Source organism: Camellia sinensis, chromosome 7 (genome assembly GCF_055761805.1).
Source record: "Camellia sinensis isolate YWXY chromosome 7, ASM5576180v1, whole genome shotgun sequence".
Taxonomy (NCBI): Eukaryota; Viridiplantae; Streptophyta; class Magnoliopsida; order Ericales; family Theaceae; genus Camellia; species Camellia sinensis.
The window spans coordinates 128,538,746-128,558,316 of record NC_138967.1 but is presented as its reverse complement, the minus strand read 5'-3'; the positions used below and the strand labels follow the sequence as shown (position 1 = coordinate 128,558,316).

At 32.9% G+C, this 19,571-nt stretch overlaps 1 protein-coding gene and 1 long non-coding RNA gene across 2 annotated transcripts; one reads left to right on the top strand and one right to left on the bottom strand.

Annotated features, from left to right (window-relative positions):
• The first annotated feature begins 9,107 nt into the window (after positions 1 to 9,107).
• LOC114322098 (septum-promoting GTP-binding protein 1) lies at positions 9,108 to 11,807 on the top strand. Its single transcript, XM_082881093.1, has 6 exons — positions 9,108 to 9,264; positions 9,413 to 9,539; positions 9,765 to 9,861; positions 9,990 to 10,029; positions 10,706 to 10,789; positions 11,583 to 11,807. Exons 1-6 carry the CDS (start codon positions 9,112 to 9,114, stop codon positions 11,805 to 11,807), a joined length of 726 nt encoding a protein of 241 aa, XP_082737219.1. The 5' UTR covers positions 9,108 to 9,111.
• A 526-nt stretch (positions 11,808 to 12,333) lies between these two features.
• On the bottom strand, positions 12,334 to 16,065 carry LOC145795308 (uncharacterized). Its single transcript, XR_014336059.1, has 3 exons — positions 15,827 to 16,065; positions 12,948 to 13,027; positions 12,334 to 12,567 (listed from the first exon to the last, which is right to left on the bottom strand). It is a non-coding gene; the product is annotated as an uncharacterized LOC145795308 (long non-coding RNA).
• Positions 16,066 to 19,571: the final 3,506 nt, after the last annotated feature.

Sequence of the window (19,571 nt, the reverse complement as noted above, 5' to 3'; positions counted from 1 at the left end):
AAATGATTTTGAGGTGGAAAATATTGTTGAGTTGGAAATAAATGGTTGATTTTGATATTTGGGATTGATTTTGAAAAGAAAAAGGGTTTTGCCCTAAATGCCTCAAATGTTGGTTTTATATAACTAATGAGATTGACATTGAAATTATGAAATTGGAATCATGTTGATGAGGATAATGGAGTTGGATATGTATTATCATTTACCTCTTGAAAATTTGGAGAATTTATCTTTACTGATAATTGTTTATCTATTTAGAAATACCTATTTTGAGCTATTGGTGGAGGATAGCTATGATTGTTATAGAAATTGAATGTGAATTAGGAGAATTGAAACCATTTTCTCATTCATTTGCATTGGGCATTAACTCACACTTGTACATTGGAAACATTTGTCTTTTAAGAAAAAAGGGTGAATCTGGGAAACATGTTTTGCCTTGTTGAAATAAGTTGGCTTGAGTGTCTATGGTGAAAGTCCTAAAACCGCGCGTATACATGGGTACTGATCTCGCAAACGAAATATCCGTAAAATGATAACAGTAGTGCTTGTATAGCCTACATTTACATGGGTGTCGGTTTCACGATTTCCTGCGGACGAAATTTCTGTGAAAGGTTGTATTGGTTTTGAGATTTCTAGAGTGTGATTCACTACCCTATTTTCTACTAAGAAGGAAATGATTTATGAATCATGATATTAATTTGGCATCGCATAGTTTTGGAAAGAGATATAAAAATGTTTAGGCACAAGCATTGCATATGCATTCACCTTATTGCTTTATTAAGATTCATATACTGTATTAGAATATTTCTATTGGCCTTTGGCTCACCCTACGTAGGAAAAATATTTTAGGTGCTGATGATATGGCTCCGCTAAGGAAATTGCTTGGGAGGATTTAGAGCAAGAGCTTCATTTTTGTTAATTTTTGTATATGTTTTGTACAGACCAAGGGCCTTTAACTGTATTGGACTTAAATTCCACTTTTGATGTAACCAAGCACTGTCTTGGAAAGTTGTAAGCCTTTAGGGCATTTATTATCTGTTTTATTTTCTTTTCTTTTCTTATCTCTTGTCGTAACATATGCTATAGATTCACGATTAGCCTTGTGAATGTATACTTGCATATGTTACCTTTTCGTATAAGTAATTAGGACTAATGGAAGATAACTATTTCGTTGCATATTACTATGTAATTAATATTGTGGGTGGTTTATAGTAATTATTTCGGGGCGTTACAAAAGATAAGTGACTAATCATACAAGTTTTGTAATAATTTAAGGAGGAAAACATTTATACAAGAACTTTTATCATTCTTTTTCCCATTCCTAATGTGAGATTGTACACATTTTTATTAATATATATATATATATATATTCTATTAAAATCTCATGTGAATCCTTCTTCTACATCAAACCGACAAAACTAAAAAAATCAAACCACGATCCATTTCTTTTCCTCAACCAACAAAATTGAAAAGTTTTATTTGATGTTAATTATTTTTTCTCAATTCCAACCGAACTGAACTATTTGCACTCCTAATATATGTATATATATATATATATATATGAAAAACTCAATACAACAACTATTACTTCTTTATAAATTTTAGCCTAAACTTAATAAAACGCATAAATAAGATGTCACATTTGAATAGATATCAGTAAAATATAATTTTACAAATTATTTTAGGCCCTTCATTACATAGTAAATCCCAAATATCTAGAGTTAAGTTGCAAACCGTCTGTCCATTAAGTCCATAAGTTTTTATCAATAAGTAATCCCACTATATATGAGATTTGCCAAATTACAATAATAAAGTATTTTAATTCCACCATTGACCCAATGCTCGTATCTACTTAGGTACCATACAATTCTAATTCTTATTTTTATACCTTATGAATATGATATGAAGCTCTTGAACCATATGATTCCATTAAACAATCATTGGAATAACATACTTCCATAAAACATGTGAGATGTATTTATACGATTGGTTAATTTTTTGGAAAGAAAAACCAAATTCCAATCATGAAAGTTGGAAGCTATCATAATGTTATACTAATTAAAAATAGAATACGCTATAATAAATGATGACCACATGTCTTGATGAGGTTAAGTACATTTTTCCCAACCATTTGGTGGAGCACAAACCTCTTTTAGTTTGTTTTGTCTACACCTATCAAGATTCTCTCATTATTCAGTTAATTTAATCAAGCAGTTGGGGATTAATGAAATTTCACTATTTGCACTTCACTCAAAAAATAAATGATTCAATTTTGTATTATAGATAAGATTTTACATTCCCCAAATATGACCTTGTCTAATGTAAAAATAGTGTTTGTACATATAAAATTGTTAGGGGTTCAATCTGAGCAATCCAATTCAAATATATATATATATATATATATGTAACGCCCTTAAAATAATAACATTCAACCCATCAATATAAACATGCGATGATATATAAAAACTCCACATTCTTCTATTCATCAGAGTTCCATTACAAAAGTATTACATGTTAACGACAAAAGCAAATGCCCTAAAGGCTTACAACTTTCCAAGTTAACACTTGGATACAACAAAAGAGTGCTAACTCATTTACACATTAAGCCCTTGGCTTGAATATACATGTAATACATCGAAGAAATAAAACAACAAAAGTCCGCCTGCCTCTAGCCTCCCAAGCTACGTCCTTAGAGGTGGCATGCTACCTGTACTTGAAAATGATATTCCCATATAAGGTGAGCCACAGCCCAGTAGAAATATACTAAACCAAATATGAACAATGACTAAAAGATTAGCAGTTGATAGATGGCCAACACTGATACTCTCCTTTATCACACTTTACATTTTCGTGACATACAAGTCCATATTACCATTCATTTTCCAATTCCTTTCAATTCTCAATTTATAACCATGGCTCAGAACCTGGCCAAACAACTCATATGAGACAGTAACTCATATCAAGCACTTCCCATTTCATAATAGATAAGCATACTAGCTATATCACACACCAACAGATAAGCATACAAGCTATATCATCACTTCCACAGATATGGATATGAGCACTATCACACTTCCAATGACAAGCATATGAGCTCTGTCAACACATTAATAGATAAGCATATGAGCTCTATCTATGGAGTCCATCCCCTATCTCCTCCCAACACATCCAGTTTAGAGGACTATCCCCTATCTTCCCCTAAACCGTAGAGTACATCCTCTATCTCCTCTAACACAACACAATGCATATAAACAATAATTATACACATCATCACACAACACATAAATTTAATGTATTCTTTCAACCGTCATACTCAATGACACATTCCAGTGATTAGTTTCAGTTTGCCTAATCATCATGCATTGTCTACAACAATCAAAACTATCCTCCACCGATAGCCCAAAGCAGTTATTTCTATACAGAAAATAAATGCAACAATGGATATATAATCAACATTCCAACTAGGTGAGTGATAAGTAATCCAACTGCACCCTTTAATCCCATGTCTTCCCAAATCAATTCCTCGTTTCTCATAATTAATTATGCAAATTAATTAACCAATGTAATTAGGGCATTTTCCATGATTTACATTACAACCCTTAGGTTCCATTTTCATTAATGTCTTAACATTAATTTCACATTTTCCATGCCAAACATGCATCTAGGTTTTATATAGCTAAAACCCCAACTCTTGTAAATTTACACAAAAGCCCCCAAACTTTCACAAAATTACCAAACCAACCCCAACATCTCAAAATACTAAAATTTAAAGACAAAGCTCATAAAGAGGAGTAGGATATCCCTACCTCGAAGTTAGAGCTCGGATGGAGAAGAGACCAAAACCAAAGCGCTCCAAAGACCAAGATTCTCGGATCAAAACGACGCCCTCGACGATCAACACAACTTTTACAAAAGCCGAAGAGAAGGAGGACACTCAAACTAGATCAAACCCTAGAGAGAAGGGAGTTTCTAGAGAGAGAGGCTCTCAAAAATGGTTTTTAGAAAAAGTAGGAGAGAGAAAGAAAAGCAAAAAGTGATTTGAAATCACCTAGCGGATAACTCATATACGTATGACCCGCTCGAGCGGAGAACACGACGCTCGAGCGCCAAGAACAAAAATCTGGACACGCTCGAGCGCAATAATGCCCGCTCGAGCACCAAGACACAAGAATAAAGCACTTCCGCTCGAGCGCGAAATCCAGTCCACTCGAGCGTAGATTTCCACCTCCCAGAACTTACACTCAGGAAGTACTACCCGCTCGAGCGCCAACAAACCCGCTCGAGCGCCACCGCTTGAGCGTAAAGAAACCCGCTCGAGCGCAGAAATCACATCTGTAGAAGTTTTGCAGGAACACGAAATACTGAAGGTGTGTAACGCCCTCAAAAAATAAACCCATTAGTTATATGTATCATCAGCATGCAATGTTAGAGAGGAAACATTTCATTATAATATTCATCAGAGTCTTACTAAATAAAAGCATTACATGTAACCTCAAATTAAATTCCCTACAGGCTTACATCTTTCCAAGCCAACACTTGGACAACAAAGTATGAGTTCTAACTCAAATCCAAATAAAGCCCTAGGCTTGAGTGTTTACATGTACTAACAAATAAAAACAAACAACTGAAAATAGTCTTCAAAATCCAAGTCCCTTCCAAGCTAAGTCCTTGGAGGTAGCTTATCACCTGAACCTGAAAATGATGTTCCCATATAGGGTGAGCCACAGCCCAGTAGAAATATACTAAACCAAATATAAGCAATGAATAAAGCAATAGCATTCAATAGATGGGTAACCAAGATAATCAATTACAACATTATTCAGTCTCATGACACTATTGTCAATGACACGTTCCGCTTTCCAACATTATCAATATGGCTCAGAACCTAGCCAAACTTACAACAGTGAATCATATATATCATATTCACATTCTTCCAATGTCAACAAACAAATGAGACTCAAGCTCAAATCAAAACACTTCATACTTCCAGTTTGATACACATTTTAGTGCTGTATCAATAAAAACACTTCAATATAAATAAGCACACATAAAAGTGATGCTAATGGAGTCCATCCCCTATCTCCTCCCAAACAAAATCCGGTTTAGAGGTCCATCCCCTATCTTCCCCTAAACCGTGGAGTACATCCCCTATCTCCTCCCACACAAAACAATGTATGTAAACACATAACATATAACACACAATCAATACACATAATGTCTGTATTAATTTAGCAGTCAAAATGAATGACTCAACCAATGTGATTAGTTTCAGTTATCCCTAATCCACATGCAATGTCTACAACAATCACGACTATCCTCCACCGATAGCCCAAAACAGTTATTTCTAGATTTGGAAATAACTATATCAACAATTCAATAGGCGAGTGATTTATATTATCCAACTACACCATTTAATCAATGAATTCCTCAATTTCATGAATTTAACCAATTTCCCCAATTCCCTTAAATTAATTATACAAATTAATTAATTAATACAACTAGGGTTTTTCCCAAAATTATCAAAGTAACCCCAACATATCAATATACCAAAACTTAGAACAAAACCTATAAAATGGAGTAGGAAATCCCTACCTCGAAGAAAAAAACCCAAATGGAGAAGACAGAGATGAATACTCAAATACCAATGTGCTCCAAATCGCCAAATGTTCAGATTAAATGAAAGCCCTCGACTCCCTCTATCTTTTTAATAAAGCAACTAGGGTAGAAACACACTCTAAATAGATCAAACCTAAGAGAGAAGGTGAGTAGGGAGAGAGAGAAGTCGGACCTAGGGTTTGGAATCAAAAAGAAGATGAAAAAGACTGATCAAAACCCGCTGCTGCGTATATAAACTGGATAGGCTCGCTCGAGCGAAGACTTGGTCGCTCGAGCGACCAGAAACAAGAAATCCTCGCTCGAGCAAAGAAAAGCTCGCTCGAGCCAAGAATGCAATGCTACAGGTCCATACTGGACGCAATCTCTCGCTCGAGCGACCAAACCCCAGCTCGAGCAAAGAACCAAAAACAACAGCTCGAGCGAGCGACCAACTCCTCGCTCGAGCGAAGAACCAAAATTCTGGACAGCAACACTTGGTTTCTAAACCCAACCAACCTGAAACAAACCTGCCCAACACATCCTATAACTCCAAATAAGAAATTATGGGACAACAACAACAATTATATAATGACAGAATCTACGGAACCTAAGTCCGGATACAATAATCAAATGGGAAAAGACCGGGGTCGCTATAAGGTGTGTAATCCCCGCTCGAGCGCAAGAAGACCCGCTCGAGCGGACCGCCTAAAAACCGAACAACAAGGAATTGAAACCAAGGCCTAACCAACCTGTAACAACCCTGCTCAAAACATCCTAAAACTCAATCAAGTGGAATTAAAGGACGACAACAAGATAGATACCACTACCAACTTCACGAAACCGAGTCCGGAACACAACATAATAGTTAAGGGACAACCGGGATCGCTATAATATATATATAAATAGAACTTTGATAATAGAATTTTAAATTGAAAAATGTTAAAAATAGTTGATGGTGTTGAAAAATATATAAAATTAGGGGCATTTACATTCAAGCCCTAATTTATAAACTTACACTTCATTAAGTCCTAACTAAGATTTTTTGAACCTTCAAGTCCCATTAAATTTTTAATAGTTGGAATTGCCCTTCAAACAATAATTTTGTTCATCATTTATGATTATCTATAAAGGAACATGATGATTTGACATATATTTTGATTTTCAAAAATTTAAGTCATCAACTTTCAAATTAAGAAAACTAAAAGAAAAATGATGTGCAAGAAAATAAAAATAAAAATAAAAATAAAACTAATCTTTTTTTTTTTAAAACATTGAAAAAACTGAATTATTTTTTTATGCAAAACTAAAAATTTTGTGTCTATAAAGGAGCATGATGATGGAACATTAATATGCAAAAAAAAAAACTTTAAACATGAAAAAACTGATAATGTTCTCAGTTTTAAAACTGGAAAAAACTATTAATGTTCTCGATTTTATTAGATAGTTGAATCAAACCAATAAGTAGAAGGGCAAAAATATTTAATCTCATGCTCTGTTTTTTTCATCAATTAGTAAAACAATTATCTGAAACATTACTATGCAAAATTGATAATGTTTTTAGTTTTAAAAATTAGGAAAAATTGATAATATTCTCAGTTTTACTAAATAAGACTTACTGGTTCAAAAATCTTAAATAGGACCTAAACTATAATAACATTTGTAAATAGGACTTTTATGTAATTAATTCATAAAATTATTTTGAATTGTGTAAAAGATATATAAAGTATTTTAAAACATGTAAGAAACTATATTGAAATTATAAATATTTTATCATTTTTTATTTCTTATTAACAACTCTTGAGGCTGTCATTAATATGACTCTTTTAAATTTAATCAATTTCTAAGATAAAATTTTTTAAACCAAAATTTTGATCGGTATCTAGGCATTACTCTCACAATCCAAACAATCTGAATACTATTAATATATAAGGATAAATTACAAACATACCCTCTGAAATTTGCTTAAAATATGAATTGTCTCCTATAATTTTTAAAATTACACCCCCGTCCCCTAAGGTTTCTAATTTCATAATAAATAGCCCATTTTATTAATATATCATCAAATTAATTAACAGTTTTTAATGATTTAAAAATATATTTCAATTAATAATTTAAATAATTTTATTATTATATAAGAGAGCAGTTAGAAATTTTTTTTTCTAGTTAATTCTATTAAATAAAAAATGGGTAAATTATATTGACACCCCCTGAGATTTGGTCCAATTACATGCCACCCCTTGACGTTCTGAAAATTACATTTCCATCACTGTGGTTAATAGTCTCATTTCACAAATCTCCCTACTTATATAAAAAGCAACAACTCCTAATAGAAAAATAGAGGAAATTACATAGTAAAAAAAAAAAAAAAAGAGTAAAGCAAAGGAAAAACAAAAAACAAAAGAAGTAAAATAAAGTAAGAAAAAAGATAGTACATGAGTTCAATATCTTCATTGCCGTCTAAATAATTACAATGACAGGAGGTTAGTGTAATTTCCCAAACGTCAGGGGGTGATATGTATTAAACCCAAACCTTAGGGGGTGTAAGTGTAGTTTACCCATAAAAAATTCTGACAATGGAGTATTTATAATTTTTCAAATCATAGAGGGCAATCTATATTTTAAGCAAATCTCAAGGAATATATTTATAATTTATCCTAATATATAATTATATATAATACTAGCTAATTATTTTTCTGTGGTTGAATTAAATTATATTGCAGTGACTTGGGCTTTGACAAGTTAGTTAAGGCAAAGAGATTAGTTTGGATCGAATTTAGGCAAATCTCGGTATGTTTTAGAGCGAAATTGAATAACTAGACAACCCAATCGAATTTATTCATGTTTCAGCTTGAAAAATCGTTTGTCCCATCATTAGATAAGTCGTTGGAGCAACAATAGTCTGAGAAGAAGGCATTTTATGTAATGAGTATATCATGTAAATAAGATAAAGTAGCGTATTCTTTCATTTATTAATTAACATATGATAAAAATAAGATTTAATAAGTCGTTTTGTACTTGACCCGAAATATTGAATGTTTGGCCATATCAAATTTTGACCTCACTTTGTATCACATTTGAATTAATAAGTGGATCCGAGAAGCCGACAATGTTGAATTTGTTTTAGATTTAACCTATCCAAAAAAACAGGTCAACTGTCCATATAAATCGGCCACCATCTTAGCCAAATAGTGGTTAAAAATATATAAATAGTGAGTTCTAAAAATACCTCCAAACACACCCACAAAATATGATACCACAAAGAACCCAGCTTTCCCTTTCAATGGTCGCACTGCACCTGCTGTTTTGAGGCCATCCCACATGACTTTTTTTTCATTGCTTAACCTTCGCCGGAAAAATAGAAATAAATAAATAAATAAAATGTTACGTGTCACCGTTCGTCGATGAATCCTCCACCAGGCCTCGAGCCTCTGGCGCTGCTTTCGCTATCTCTGGAACCAAATCCTAGCTTGCACACTAGGGAAGTCATGTACTTATAGGCAGCTACTACACACCGCCACCATGTTGTCTTTGTCTCTGGTGGCTTCAGAGAGAGGGTTTGAGACCCCCGACACACCTTGTGGGTGCTGTGAACACAGCAGGGACTCTTCGGACTTGGTTGCTTTGAAGATCAGTCTCTTGCGTGATTCCCAAATTGGGAAAACTAGTTTTCTAGCAAGTGCATTTGTTTTTTGTTTTTTTTGTTTTTTTTTTTTTTGTTTCTTGGAAATGTTGTTTTATGCTTTTGTGGAAACCGAACATAGCATATTAAAATGCTGTTCTTGTTCTAATTTTTTTTTTCTTGTTTTGTTATTCATTGTAGACAAAGTATGTTGGGGGAGAGAGGCAAGAAGAAGGATTTGAGATATCAGATTCAGGACTAAATCAGATGGATAAAACACTCTGTGTTGGAGGGGCACGTATCGCTTATAGAATCTGGGAGGTTGCAGGTATGCATGGTTCCTTTGCATAATAATTTACTGAATAATAAGTCTACAGATACAGAACTAATCGTAAAAAAAACGAAGGGAACGATCCGAATAAAATCATATCTCTATTGACGAGCCTTATATCTGATGTTGATTGATTCTATCTCATCGCTAAACTTTTTATGATTGAAATGGCAATGTATGTATATATATGTACTGATCAACTAATTTTGAATGGTGTACAAGGAGATGAAACATCCCAAAATCACATTCCAAGTGCTTGTAAAGACTCGGTAGCAATGTTATTCATGTTTGATCTAACAAGTCGGTGTACTTTAAACAGGTAACGTTTCAAAATGCCTAAGGTTTTCATACATTATGAATCATGATTATAAAATTGTAGTTGTTATTTAGGTTTGAATAATAAAGTAAACTCATGAGATTACTATTTAACTCTCTCTGGGTTTGCAGTATCGTCGGATGGGATCAAGAATCAAGGAAATGGAATCAAGTACCCATGCTCCGCTTCACCACCTCATGGGACCTTTTTAGGGAAAATTTCAATGTAGTATACATTATAATAAAATAATTATCGATAAGTGATAAGTTTTACAAATGTTAATAATTAAAGTTATAATTTATTATTTTACAAATCTATAATAACTGTCTAAAAGTACTACTGAGTGGTAATTTCCCTATCTTTTTACCCAAATTTCTCTGTCTTTTAGTATTAATATATTCCCAAAAAGTAATGATCTACAAACCCATGTTTATGAAGAATGATGTTGCTTCTTATGATCTTTTAATTTTTTATCAAAACACTCGTCATTGCCCTCATATTTTAAAAAAATGTCATTGACAATCATTTTTGATATATTTTTTTGTATAAAATTTATGTTCAAAAATAATTTTTCATCCATAACTTCTTTGTTCTTTTGTCTCAATTATATTCCTTGATGGGTGATGTAGTGGGAATTTCAAGACAATCATTGGGTTGAATTGAATGTGCATTAATTGAGATAGTATTACATGATGTAGTAAGAATCTGAAGACATAAATTTTGAGACATAATTGTATAATTAAAACAAATGCATCAGATCAGAAGGACACATAAATTTAAATATTGAGGACCCTTGACCTTGTCTCTAATTCATATTTATTAACTAAAGTTTTTGTAATTGTTGTAGACAGCGATTCCAGCACTCATAGGGACTAAATTCGACGATTTTGTACAATTACCGATAGATGTTCAGTGGACAACTGCAAGTCAGGTAATATATTTGATCTCTTCTAATCATGCAACAATATGCATATAACCGATTCAGACACAAAATATATATGACTAAATTAACAATCTCCAAAATCTTATCTATTTACGAGTATTTTGTGTCAAAATGTAGACCAAGCTGGTGAGAATCATGGATCAATTAACTGAGAAATTTGTTGTAATTAATTTTCACATGATAGAAGAACAAACAGAATTAAAAATAGAATGATTGGACAGAGAAAAAAAGGGAGAGAGAATAGGTACATTAGGGCATGCATGATTTTCTAGGCAATATCCATTTAATGATTTCTAGCTGGAAAACACACAAATCAAATTTGATTATTCTTCTTTTGAGTATAGTCATAGAAAGGGATTGAAGGGGCACAGACATCTTAATCAATTCTTCAGTAAGAAATATCTCTTTCACTCTTGGAATACACTAGTGGCAAACATGGCCTGTTCGATATTGTTCTAAAAAAAGAATTAGATTCGTATTTACAGAAACAAAAATAATGAAAAGTTTCAAAAACAATTTTCATTTTCCTTTTTGTGTAGAAACAACTTTCAAAAATTCATGAAACAGTTTATAAGTGTTTCCTAAAACAGATATGTTTCCAATAAATAATTTTCAAAAAAAAAAAAAAAACACAAGTTTTCAAAATCAACTCCCAAAAAAAATGAGAGCGATACCAAATGTTTCCAATAATCTATTTTGAGAAGAACAGCAGTTCGTTGTTCCCACCTAAACCCTAAATCCAATACCAGAATCTATTTAACATGTGTATTGTTGTTAATAGGCAAGAGCATATGCAAGGGCCCTGAATGCAACACTTTTCTTTTCAAGTGCAACCTACAACATAAATGTGTACAAGATCTTCAAGTTCATCATGGCAAAGCCGTTCAACCTACCATGGGCTCCCGAACGAAACCTCACAATCGGAGAACCCATCATCGATTTCTGGATGTTGCTTGGGATTAAATGTATTTGGTTTGTAAGTAGACTAGGAAATTTTGGATCTTAAGTAAAAAGATTGAAATCAACCGGTTCACTAGGTTTGCATTAATTGTCTGTTCCCAGTGAATATTCAGAGTTGTTTCATTTGAATATAATGAAGTGGATGATAAGAGGCTCAGGAGCCCACATCTCCATGTAAGAATAACTCTCTTTCATTCAACCTATTACTGAGCCCAATAAGCTTATATATTATAAAAATCAAGCTACTTCAGTTCTACTCGTTATCAGCTCAATCAAAACTTGTTTGAAATTGGCTTGAAAAGTAAACATGCCAAGCTTGAACATATTTTGGAAGTTCGTTAAGTTTTTAAATCAAGCTTGAATAACCTACTACTTAGCTCAACTCAGCTCATTTACAACCCTATATGTGTTTCAGTTGAGGACATGATGCATTTTCTGAAAATAAGTGGGATTGTAAAAGACACACTGACTTGTTGGGGGAGAAAATGTAAGGAAGCTAGAGGGAATTTGAATGGTCACAAGTGTTGCTTATCAAAGGAAGAATTGAAAGTGTCATCAATCAACTAGTTTACTCAGAACAAGCTTTTCCACCACAACATGAAAAATCATATTATTTTGAACTTGAAAGCCGAAATATATGCCATATTAGCGTATAAAGCAACGATAACAAAACTTGAAATTACAAGGGCATAAGGGTCCAACCTAAAAGCAGATATGTGGCATTTGGAGACGAGCATCACTCAAGCTTCACTTCTCTTGTTGGTGGGTCCAATTGCAAATAGTAGAATGGTTCCGTTGGTTCTTCGCTGCACACGAAACATTCAATCAATTGATTAGCAGTAACAATTACTTCAGAATGTAATGGAACAATTGAAATTAGAATTAAGCAATTAGTTATCTCAAAGAGTATAAAAGACTTCAAATTATTATGCGATGGAAATTTTGGTCAATGAAGCAACTTCTAACAAATTATAATCTACATGTCTGGTATTCTATGTGATTAACTGCCAATGAAAAGCTTTCAGTGACCAATTAGAAAATTCTGAATATTTAAAGAAGACATAATCTTAGATGCTTCATGAGCATGTCAAAAGAATGTACTATAGTATAAATGAATGAAAAATAAAAAATAAAAATAAAAAATCATCTTTTTTCGGATAAGTCGTCCAAATGAAAGAAAACATACCCAAGTTTTGAGCGCATGCATTGCCAGAAGAGCTTGAAAGGACCAGGAATTGTCTTAAATGGATTACCTTCAAAGCACGCCTACACAACACGACTGAAATGAACTCAAAATGTACTAAAATTGAGCATAAACTTAATAGTGAAACTTCAAATACAAGGCCATCATAATACATGCCGACAAAAGGTCAAATAGTCGCAATCTGTTTCCACTTAAACATCGCGTTTCGTTTGGGATGCCTACCATCTCCTCGCACATCTAAGCATTATTGGTTATTTTCATCTCCTTGCGAAACGGTCATATTGAATTTTCTATAAATGAACTTACTTCTACTTTATTCCGTGGTTGCAAGGGAAGCAAAAATGAAAAACAACAACGAAGGCCGAAATGTGAATCAAAATTATAAAATAGGGGCTTGATAGGAAAACTTTAAGAAAACTTTGAAAAATACAATATGAAACATTAGAAGACTTCCACGATAAATAGACATGCAACCTCAACATAAAAAGATGAGTTTGATCCTCCACTTCTATGCATTGGGGTTCCTTGTATGTGTATGTGTTTAGGTAATGGCTAATATAAATGCCAAAACCAGTATTACATATTCAATCAAGAAAGTCGATTAACTCTAGCAAAATATTGTACAACATCCAGTTAAAATAATACTAATTTTAACAATGGTAGCATGCAAGTCCAATAGTATGAAGCTAAGACATACTACAAACTGTTACACAAGAATCTTTGTGAAATTAAAAAGGGTATGAGCTTTTAAAGTCCCTTTCAAGGTAGGTTGTACGTGTGGATTGCAGCTCTCAGGAAGATTTTGTAAATTTACAATTGCATTTGAAGACGACATGTTCCCCTAAATTGAAGTTCAAAGTGCAAGGAGGTGAGGGAGTTAGAGGACCATCTCCCTTCGCAAAGTGGCTAGCGAGGTTTGGAATTGCTCTGGGTTAGTTTCATGCAGACTGGGTGTTTTCTACGTTGGTGGGTGGAGGCTGAGTTATCTCAAAGTTGGTGGGAAGTAGAGTAAGTAGAAGGAGAATCGAACTAAGGAATGAAGCCCTTTATGTGGAGCATTTGAGTAAAGAGACTTTCATGCTTCTAAGGAGTTGAGTCAATTGACAAGAAGGCGAAGGACAAATTTAAGAGTTTGATATGTAGTTGAGCCCACAAAGAGTTTAGTCCTTCAGTTGATGATTTTAAGAATTTTCTGACGATGTACATTAAAATAGCTAAAAGATACAATCAATAAATTCTAAAGATAAAAGTAAAATAAACTAAAAATCCAACCAAATGAGGGATGGTCCTAATGAAACAACTATAGAAGCACTATAATGCCTTTTGCTCCCGAGGAGTATGCCTAGGAAGACCCATACTTAATCATATAAGCCTTGACTTATGTTTTGTGTGAACCTCTAAAAATATTTCTAAAACTGTAATCTTTACCCTATACAGCTTTAGAAAACACAACCTCACCAGAAAAGGGTCCCTCAACAAGTAAGATTGTTTTTGAAAGACACCTTCATTCAATCCCCTTTTTGCCACACTTACAGGCATCATTCTCAAAGAAGTTTCTAAAAGATATATCATTCGTTCTCAAACCCCAAAACCCTAGCACACTAATTCTTTGGAGAAACACCTATTCATGATGACATGCCACAAAAAACTTCTCCATCGCAATACCTTTTCAAGTTTCATATGGTTAAAGAAGAATCCACTGGATTATCAAATAAATAAGAAATCAATCTTTTTCATAAGTACAACATCCCTATTTTCGTAGTTTTCTACTACTAATTCAAAGCAGTGATCCTTTTCTGAAGGTCTAGCGACATCACAGTTGATTGGAAAAATCATTCCTTAATTCCTTAATATTGCATTCTTCCGGTTACAAAGTTCGAGTAAATTAGAAACATTATAAAGCGGCATAATTCAATAAGTTTTGAGTAGTAATCACATTTTGGGTCTTGATAAATCTGCATAATTTTGAAGGGGAAGTACTCTAGGCTCATAAGCTTAAACAGATCCTTCTGCTTTCTTTCTACTTTCTTGCCTAGTAGTAGTTACTTTGTTCCCTTATGGAAGTTCAAGCCTTCGGTAATTGGCATTTCCTTTTAAACTCTTTCGATGCATCTTAGTATTAATGGTTCATCCATCATATATAACAACAACAACAACAACAACAACAACAACAACAAAAATAAAAAATAAAAAAAGAGCACATTGGAATAAGGATATCATCAGACAAAATTTCCTACAACTCACAACATAACATCATCAGGTAACAAATCGTTTGAGATTCATCAATCTCACATCAGAGAATATCTGTAAAAATTACTTGATTATGTATAATCTACATACACAGGACTGATTTTTGAAAAATAGGGAAAAACTTGTTTTTTTTTTTTTTGTTTTTTTTTTTTTTAATTTTTATCAGAATGAGTTTACTTGTCACTTAAATCAATTCAATTGTGTCTAACTCTCTTAATTTCCAGACTTGCTAAAAATAAAAAGCTCAAATTACAACCAAACACAACTTTGACTCAGTACACATTGCAAAGCACAAAACAAATGAGAGCATTAAAACCCAGAACTAGTTCTTCAGATGCCCTAATTCAAACATTGAACACCGACCCACATTGCCCATACCTGTTCTCTAATCAAATAGTGTATATGAAACATATATGGAAAAAAGAAGAAATTTTTGTATGCCAATAGGCACAACGTTGCACTACCTTCCACCAATTTATATACCTAACATAAATATAATGGATTCGACTGTCAAATTCAATCATAATAATAGAAAGTACGTGACATATATCTGCATACAAAAATTACTCGAAACAAGGGTTTGAGGGTTTAATGGGGAAGAGAAAGCTTACTTGGATGACATCTTCAGTTCGATCATTGCATCTGTGGGCCTTTGGCTGCCGACAATCTCCCTCGGGAGTGCCCCATGGGCTCTCTCTTCTAGGTACGGGTCTCGTACTACTACCACTGCTCATCTTCTCTGTCTCTTCTCAATCTTCTCTTCGCCTTTCTTTCCCTAAATTTGTGTTTGTGTATCTGGGTTGGGAACCAAAATGGCGAGCTACGAAAGGGTCCTAATCTCAGCCCTTGGTTGGAACTTGGATGTAAGAAAAATTGATAAAATTGAGCTGATCGATTGTAATAGACCGAAATTTTAATTTTTGGTCTGTTTTTATAATAGACAGTTTATTTCGATTTTGAAATTTTTTATATCAATATAAATTAAACTGATCAAATATTATATTTAAATATTTTCATACTATAATTTTTTAACAGTATATGAGAATTAATTGATATAATATACTTTTGTGATAAAAATTAGGGGAAAAAAATATTTATAAAGTAATTTTCATATTTTTATTTATTTATTTTCAATGTAAAATTCTATAATCTACTATAAAACATTTTAAAATTTTATGTAAATTTCTCTTTTACATCAAATTGACAAAAACGATAAAACAAAACAGTAGTATAAGGTCTGTATTAGTTTCTCAATCATAAAAATCAAAAGGATCAATTTGATTCTAAATATACTCTTAATACCGATCGAACCGAACCGTTTACACCTCTTTAGAACTTGGAACCACAATCTATTGATCATCGACTGTACTTTCAATGGGTTAGGATCCAATTATTTGGAGGGTCCAAGTGGAATTCAGGAAAATATATATATATATATATATATATTTATGAAAAAAATTATAATTTTTATTATTAATATTTATAAAATTTCTGATTAATTTATAATTATTTTTTAATAGTTTTCCTTATTTGAATCCACTCTATTTATTTATTTATTCTTTTTAAGAATTTGTTCACATAAACTCTCGGAGTATATGTTAAAAAACTTAAAAAAGCAATTGAAATTCAAGTGAATTATCAAATATTTTACTAAATACTTACATGAATGTGAAATTCGTGTAAGTATTTAATAAAATATTTAATAATTCATTTGAATCCCAATTGCTTTTTTAAGTATTTAATGAAATATTTGATAATTCATTTGAATTATCAAATATTTTATTAAATATTTACGCGAATTTCACACTCATGTAAGTACTTAGTAAAATATTTGATAATTTATTTAGATTTTTTACCATTTTTTTAATTTAAAAAGATGTTACATTATGTGTAAAAATAAGTGAAGTAAAAAAAATTTATAATTTTTTTACACCATTTTACAATGTATTTTAAAGATACATTTTTTAAAAAAAAATTAATAATAAAAAATCAAAGTAGACTAAAAGAACCATATGTTTGGATTTTTATTTATTTTTTTTTTTTGACCAACTCCCTCTAATAATAATTTGCCCATACAACTATGCTTTTTTTCTTTTTCCTTTTTTAACATTCCATATAACCATACTTGATAAAAGGGAAATTTTACTATACACACCTTTTAAAAGGGATGTACTATATGCACATCTAGTTATGTTATTTTTTTTAATTATGACCATTTTTTTTTTTTAGTTATGACTTATGAGATCTTTATTTATGTCTCATGTGATATTTCATTATATTTTATTTTAATTATGACTCAAAAAGTATGAAATTATATCATTTTCTCTTTAGATATAAGGTGCGTATGGTACATAATCTTTTTAATAAAATATACTTATAATTGCTTTGGCCTAGGAATGGCAACGGGCCGGGACGGGGCCGGGGATCACCCTCCCCGTCCCCGATCCCCGAAACTACCATGTTCCCCGTCCCTAGCCCCGATCCCCGGCGGGGAATCCATCAACCCCCCCAACCTCGCCCCCTAAGGGGATCGGGTTTCCCCGACCCCGGTTTATCCCCGTACTCATCATCAACAACATTATTCACAATCAGCAACATCATCAAAAAAAAAATTTCAAAAATCATCAACATAAACATCATCAACGGCAACAAGCAACATCATCAAAAAAAAAAAAAAAAAAATCATCAACACATCATCAAGGCAGCAACATCATCAAATAAATAAATAAATAAATAAATAAAGTAGAGACAGATCTGGCGGAGGAGGACGAAGTCGGCGGTGGCGGTGGCGGTGGCGGTGGCGAGATCTTCTCAGATCTGTCGTGGCAGAGAGAGGAGGAGGTGGAAGAGGAGATGAGAGGCGACGCCGACGGAGGAAGAGGCGAGAGGCGACAGAGGACGAGGCCGCGAGAGATGACGGAGGAGAGACTGAGTGAGTGAGAGGGATGAGATACGGTAAGGAAAGGAAGAGAGATCAGAGGAGGTGAAAAGAGAGAGAGAGAGAGAGAGAGAGAGAGAGAGAGAGAGATGAAAGAGATAAGAAGAGAGAGAGAGTGTAGATATTTTAATGAAAGAGATGAGGCAGAATCAGTATAAAGCATATTATATTATATATATATATGTAATACGTCGGGGACAGCCGGGCCGGGGCCGGGGATTTGGCACGTATCACCGTTCCCAGCCCGAAATTAATCGGGGAATAATTTTTGAATACCATCCCCGTCCCGTCGGGGGTATTTTTTGGGGAAAAACCGTTCAAATCGGGATAGGGGGATCGGGTCCCCGTTGGGCCAGTTTCAAATTGCCATCCCTACTTTGGCCTTCAAATTTAGAGTTACCAGTAAAATTATCGAATAAACTACACACCATATAAGTCATACTTCATGGATGTAATGTGTAACCAAGGTTTTAAAAACCGGACCGGTGAGTGAACTGGAAAAAAGATTCGGGTGGACAGGTCACCAGTTCAACCGTTGGGTTGAACCGGATTGAACCGTGACGTCTAAAAAATATAAATTAACAATGTAAATATTAAATTTTCAATTTTTTTAAAAAAAAATTCTTAAATATTTTTAGTGATGTTTTTCTATATTTAAAAAAAATTCTTAAAAATAAGTCATAACACTTCACATACTAACAACAAATAAAATTAAAGATGAAAATTTAGCCGTTAAAAACAACAATCATATCATAGTAATAAAAATTACGAAAGCATCCAACTAAAGCAATCCATAAAACATAAGTTACAAAAAAGACAAAACTAAGTCCAAACTGACATAAAATAAACCCGCAAGTCACAAAGTACAAAGTTTACAAACATATACATAAATCTCAAGCAACAAGTGTAAAAAGATGTTTGCAACATGACATCATTCTTAAAATGAAAAAATATGAAAAAAAATTCAACATAACACAACATCACAAACAGTCTTTGATTTTTGCCTAAATCTCCTAGGGACGATAATTTAACCAATCATCATCATCATTCTCATTCGCATTAGCACTAGAGCCCAGGTTGTTTGATCTATTATCAAGGTTCAAATATTAAATTTTAGATTCAGAGACTCAATTAAAAAAAAAGAAAAATCAGATTCAATACAATAATTAATTATATCATGTGACAAAAGGAAAACAGAGGCTTCTTCAAGTAGAGGATTTTTTTTTTTTTTTTTGTGTGTAATTTTCTGTGAGATAGTAAAAGGAAAACAGAGGCTTCTTCTTGAAAACTTACAAAGAATAACAAAGTCAATACAACTAACATTATACTATTAGATGTTTATTTGTTTGTTAATCACAAATATCTACATATATACTAAGAAAACGTATATGTATATGTATGTTTATATATATACTAGT

Excerpts from the sequence above, each read along its gene's own strand:
- LOC114322098 (XM_082881093.1), top strand. The coding sequence starts at position 9,112 with ATGTTGTCTTTGTCTCTGGTGGCTTCAGAGAGAGGGTTTGAGACCCCC. Across the intron at positions 9,862-9,989 it reads AGTCGGTGTACTTTAAACAG|TATCGTCGGATGGGATCAAG; the intron begins GTAACGTTTCAA and ends CTGGGTTTGCAG. Across the intron at positions 10,790-11,582 it reads AGTGGACAACTGCAAGTCAG|GCAAGAGCATATGCAAGGGC; the intron begins GTAATATATTTG and ends TGTTGTTAATAG.